Source organism: Austrofundulus limnaeus, unplaced genomic scaffold, assembly GCF_001266775.1.
Source record: "Austrofundulus limnaeus strain Quisiro unplaced genomic scaffold, Austrofundulus_limnaeus-1.0 Scaffold265, whole genome shotgun sequence".
Lineage (NCBI taxonomy): Eukaryota > Metazoa > Chordata > Actinopteri > Cyprinodontiformes > Rivulidae > Austrofundulus > Austrofundulus limnaeus.
In genome coordinates this window covers 293,340-299,262 of record NW_013952667.1, presented here as the reverse complement: position 1 = coordinate 299,262, position 5,923 = coordinate 293,340, and the positions used below count along the sequence as shown (strand labels likewise).

Below are 5,923 nucleotides of genomic sequence, written 5' to 3'. Positions count from 1 at the left end.
GAATAAAGACTTCTGAGTTCCGGTGCACTTGTGCGTGCGGGGGTCATTATGTTACCGCCATGCTGTGTCTAGTTTGTTTTTCTCTAATGGTGTCATGAAGTAACATATTTCTACTATAAGAAATTTTCTTCCTGAAGTTGACTTTTGATTCACAGGTTCTTATTCTTTTATGTCTTTTTTAGGTAAAAGTTATCACATAATGTTCATCTACTATAGATGGTTTTACATTTTTACCCTTCTTTTGTCCACCACTTGTTTACACTCCTCAATTTTGCACAGACTGCACTAAATGTTGTCATGGTCCGGTACACGGTCTCAGCAGAAGAACAGTCAGGAAAAAAAACTTTTCAAGACTTTACATTAGTTTGTTTCTTTTTGTTCATGGCTCAGCAAAAAGGACAAAACAGTTGATGCTATTAATAGTCAAAAATACAGTAAAAATACTTTTTTTCTTCTGCACTAAWATAAAATCCTAAATGTGTTCAGACAGAAAGTTTGGAGTGAAGGCACGTTTGAGCGGAGGTCTGAACGTCACTGTGAATCTAATGAAACATAATCTACTGAATACAAAACTACTTCTGCCCTGTCTTCAGGTTCTCAGGGTGTACTCTGCCAACTGTGAGTAAATGAAAATCTATGGAAGAAAATCCAAGAGARAGAATATATAATGTTTGTCGCTAATTTTGCTCTACCTTTTCCTAAGATTGTATTTTTTTTTTGTTTGTTTATGTGAAGCTGTGAACGCAATTACATTGGGGAAGAATGGTGTGGTGGAACTTATGTTCAAGATTGTTGCACCATACAGCAAAAAGAACACCAGCCTGTTAAAGTGAGTGTGTTTCTTATGTAACTACATAAAGTGATTGCTAAGTATTTAGAAACCAGTGACATCCACGCAGGCTGCACCACCATGGCCTTTTTCCAGCAGCATATTATTGAGCATCTGTTACTGACGTCTGTTTGACAGACCATGTAACCCGTTTGCCTTGTTTCAAAATCAACAGGGTAGCTCTGGACGCACTGGGAGCTCTGCTCAAATCCAGTGAGTAATTAGCTTTGTAGCTTTAAGTGTACTGTACTCAGTAATATTTTTATTTACAGCGTCATGCAATTTAGTCCATCTTTTTTTAATCCTATCAATTTAATAAAGTTCTGACTTTTTCTGAGCCAGAATCTGTAATAATTTATTCAACTTGCATTTCAAATTAGTTAAAACCACTAGCTGTCCTATGTTTGACCACTTTGTTTAATTTCCATTCACCATACATGTCATCTTGTYTCACGGTAGCAAAGTGATACATGCCAATATATTTGCTTCGTGGACTCCTTCCCTGCGTAGAAACGAATGCTCGTCGTGCAGTAGACGGTGGCTTTGTTCCTGTCTTGCTCGCTCTGTACCTGGATTGGCATCGCAACGACACTCGCCATCGCCATATGGTGATTCGTAAAGGGCTGCTGGTCTGCCTCCGAAACATTACCAGCATCAAAATCGGCAGGAAGGCATTCCTAGAAGCCGACGGCATGAGGATTCTCTACAACTCATCCACTGTAAGTTAGACAATATGAATAAGACAGAGTTTTATAACATGTTATGATGTCATTCCCACATCAAAAACATATCCAGAGTGTTGCTTTGAATCGTACATGCATGTTTGAGAAATCCTTGACTCTACTGTGGTAGCCATGCTGCCTAAACACTTGCTGGTACAAAGCTCCCCCTATTTACACAAAGCTCCTCCCTGGAGCTCAGTCTGCAGCTGAACTCCTGCCCCACAGAGCAGCCTTCCCCTGAAGCACTGTGAACAGGTGCTGAAGTGGGAGTTAGGGTCGGTCGATTATTGCCAAAAATTATAATCTCAATTTTTTTTAATTGAAATTGAGATCTAGATTATTTAACAAAATTATTCATTCACTTCGATAACATGAATTTATTGAACATAAACAATGGCTGTTAAATAATGTTTCCCTCAGGATTTCAAATATTTTTGAGAAAATTAGACAAAAATTTCACTTTGTCTGTGAGAGGAGCCTGCAGCATAGTGCTGGCAGTGGCACTGGATTAACAACACAAAACAGCGTAAATAGGTAAATAAAAGCTTTTTTATTTTTCTCAAATTTATTTTTTTCCTTTTTTAGTTTTCTAAATTCCACTTTTTTTCCTTTTCCCCCCTGAATTCCACATTTTCATTGTAACCTTTATTTATTAAACTAAAAAATGCGTAATTAAAAAAGTGACTGAACAATAATTAAACAAATAAATAGCTACAGAAAAAAAATGCCTGTTATTCCACTTTAATATAACAAAGCAGTGTTTCAGTAGAACATTAAATTATTTTTTGAAAGGTGTTTAAAAGTATTTACTAGGAAAAAACCTGTAAAACAGAAGTTATCTTTTGTGAAATAAAAATGTTTTAGAATTTAACTTAACATATGTCATAAAGACACATAAAACCTACAAACAGCAACTGAATAGGATCTAAGCTCATTCACTTCTGTAATGTAAGGTGACGTACACACACACACACACACACACACACACACACACACACAGTTTGCAGTGCTTTATCAAAAAAACGGACAAAGCTTTTTCATTTATTCTAAAGGAATATCTGCACACACAACAAAATCTTGGATAAACTCAAACCTGGACTCCCACTTCACTTCTGAGTGTTGAGTTTGCAGCGTCTCTCAGCTTGTGCCCCTCTGTCGTCTTCACAGCATCCAGCCCGTCATCTGCTAACAAAACTTGCAGAAAAGTTCTTCTGCTGAAAAACAAATAACCACTGTGGTATTGTTCTGTCCTAAACTTTTTTGCTAGCGTCATATTTTTGGATGACGTTGCTTTTAGTGAGTTTGTTTGTTTGCCTTGCGAGTCGCGGATGCAGCTTCTTTTTTTATTTTTCCCTTCTCCTGTGTCGGGAGGGGTGCTCAGAGCTCACCCCGCATTCCTGTTACCAGTTAACGGCAGGTACAGTGAGCAGCAGCAGTCAAAATACCTCAGAAACTCACCCTAAGCAAATTTTGTGAGATTCTACATTTTACTCTGGATTGACTGGATTCTGTCCGCGTTTTTTGCATCACGGAAATTATACGGCCCTACGTAAATTGCAAAACTCGATCATTGTGTTTTTATGATAGTTGAAAACCCAAATCGTTATCAAGATCAAAATCCGATTAATCATCCAGCCCTAGTGGGAGTGTCGGAAACAATGGGAGGTTCTTAAAGAGACAGAGTTCAATTTCAAGGTGTTTATATAGGCTATAATGCAAAGCCAAATTTATTTTCAAAATATACAGCATTTTCACAACAACTGAAGGTAACATAGTTACTGGATTGTGTTAAAGAATTGAAGATGGTGCCTGGAAAATGCATATTAATATCCCCTTAAATCCAGCAACACACAAACTGGAACACAGCTACACTTTACTTTTTGTTTTTTGTTTTTAGGAGTGTCTCCCTGTGCGTACTTTGGATCCTCTGGTTAACACTTCAAGTCTCATCATGAGGAAGTGTTTCCCCAAGAATCGTCTGCCTTTAGCGACTATCAAGTCAGCCTTCTGCTTCCAGCTGCCTGATGTTCCTGCTGGGGGGCCTGTGGCACAGCTGTACAACCAGCCGCCTGGAGGTGAGAACAGCACTCATAAACTCACACACACACACACACCTCACTGGCATGTACACAACTTTTTACACTTTTTTCACGTCCTTCAGCTATTTTTGTTGCAAGTCATTGATACTAAACCTCTTCCTCTGATAACCTAAAGACATGTTTTTTGTAGAATTGTTCCCTCAGTCTAAAATAGAATGTGTTCATTACACAATATTTAATTTATTGCACTTTGCTTACTTAAATTATAAATGTAGCCGTCTGCACACAATTCTTTTTGAGAGGAAATTAGTTACAGTATGTACACCATATTGATCAGTAAAGTGGTATCTGTTGTTAAATTCTAAAAGCATGTTTATGATTTTACTAACCCGACCCAAGAGATGTGTATAAAACTCTTTATATTAACATAACATTGATTTCACCATCAACTCAATGTGTAGACRTCACAACAATAGTAAGTGAAGGGGACGTGTCCCCCCAACTTTTCAAAATTATCTATTTGGACCCCTCCACATTCATCTCATCAGTTCACCCAGCGCTGTTTTTGTTAAGCGACTTGATGAAAGAATCCATTCCGCTTGATTGAGAGGAGAAAACTCATCACASTAAAMGTCTGCTCYGGGTTTTCCTGGTTACCTCCAGTCAGCACCAGCATCAGGTACCAGGTAGGAGCGAGCAGCCGGAGGATAGATGACTGGCTTCGGACTTCCTGCATCGGGTTAGACGAGAGGAAGATGACAGTGAACTCCCGGTGCGCAAATATTCAACCTAAAACTAACTTCTAGCTGCTTCTAGAAGGCAGTGTGTGTGATTGTATCCCTCCACAGACACACAACATTAGGAGATTCTTTATAGAGAAACAGAAAATAAGTTAAACTCTCCACAGAACAGATTTATCCTGTGTAAAGTTAATGCAGTTAGCTGCTGACTACAGTTAGCTTACATATCACCACCAGTTATTGCTGTAATTTACAGCATCTGCTAAAGTACAGAGTGATCAGCAAGAATAACATGATCTCATCAGAAGTATATTGGGTGATTTKATTAAAGTATAAAATGATTGCATTCTAACGTATTGTGAGATTTTTTATCTTAGAATAGTTTCAGCATAAAACARAGCTTGGTTCATGTCTGAAAACTTTAATAATCAGATGATGGCACTGTTGACTCACAATCACTGATGAAACCAGACCAGATAGTTCATCTGTTATTTATTGATCACATTTCATGATATTTTCTGACGTTTTAAAGCTGACTGACTTCAGCTGGCAATAAAAAAACCTAATATTTAATCCGTCTTCATGTTATGCAGGAGCTGATGAGAGTCAGGGTCAGCAGGTAGGGACAGCACTGTGGCTCAGGTGAGTGATGATGATGAAGGTGCTGCAGGGAAATTATGAATGAAATCTAAAATGTTTACTCAAATCAGTATTTATTTTGAATCCATGGCAGACAGTTGTGGGAAGTTTATAAAATACATTACTGATTTAAAGGCATAATCTACAGCATAAATAAACAGAATTTAAATATATTTTGAACAGTATAAAAATGATGGACTTATTAAAATTTTCCACTTTAATGTGAAAGTGGAAGTGGTAGAAGTTGAGGTGGTACCAGGGTAGGAAGGAACGTGTAGACCTATTTTTGCCTTAATAATTACATGCAGATTGACGAAATTAACAAATGCTTTTTGTTTTATTTAATTTTTTGTCACCATAACACAGTGTCATTTTATGTTCTGAAAGCTGCATGATGCCCTGTTCCTTTTGGTTATGAGTAAACTTATCACTAAATCATAAAAACTGAAATGCCCCTCTAAATCACTGTTGGTGGTTATCAATATTGCACCTGTTCATTGGGTAAAGTTGTTATTAGTTTTAAACTTGCAGTTAATGGTCATTTATTGACACAATGACATGTTACATTTTAAAATAAATCAAGAATAAACAATATGAAAGTGAAAGGCACCCCTACAGTCACTGGATATGTTAAACTGTGTCACATTAATTAGCCTTATCTCAGCTGTAGCAGTGAGTTTTAAACAAAATGATAGAACTAGTTTAATGAAGAATCTGTCTCTGAAATAATTAAATCAAGTGTTTATTTATGTTTGTAATGGTATGTTTAAGAACCTGGTAAAAAAAATACCAGAATGCAGGAAATGGCATCTATTTCGTTCAAAATTTTCTGGGGGACGACCCCCAGACCCCTCCAACAGTGTCCCCCCTCCCCCAACTTTTAAAATGTCAATACATAATTTTTTTCTTTTACTATCAAAGCAATTGGTCTCATTTATGAAAAAAAAAAAAAAA

At 37.1% G+C, this 5,923-nt stretch overlaps 1 protein-coding gene across 1 annotated transcript in view; it reads left to right on the top strand.

Annotated features, from left to right (window-relative positions):
* The window catches only part of agtpbp1 (ATP/GTP binding carboxypeptidase 1), a gene marked incomplete in the record, with an annotated part of 28,823 nt that overhangs the window by 9,147 nt on the left and 13,753 nt on the right, over nt 1-5,923 (top strand). Inside the window, 5 exon segments of the mRNA XM_014020773.1 lie at nt 487-618; nt 736-829; nt 1,005-1,042; nt 1,340-1,548; nt 3,449-3,626. Of these exon segments, the coding sequence (XP_013876227.1) occupies nt 487-618; nt 736-829; nt 1,005-1,042; nt 1,340-1,548; nt 3,449-3,626 (651 nt within the window).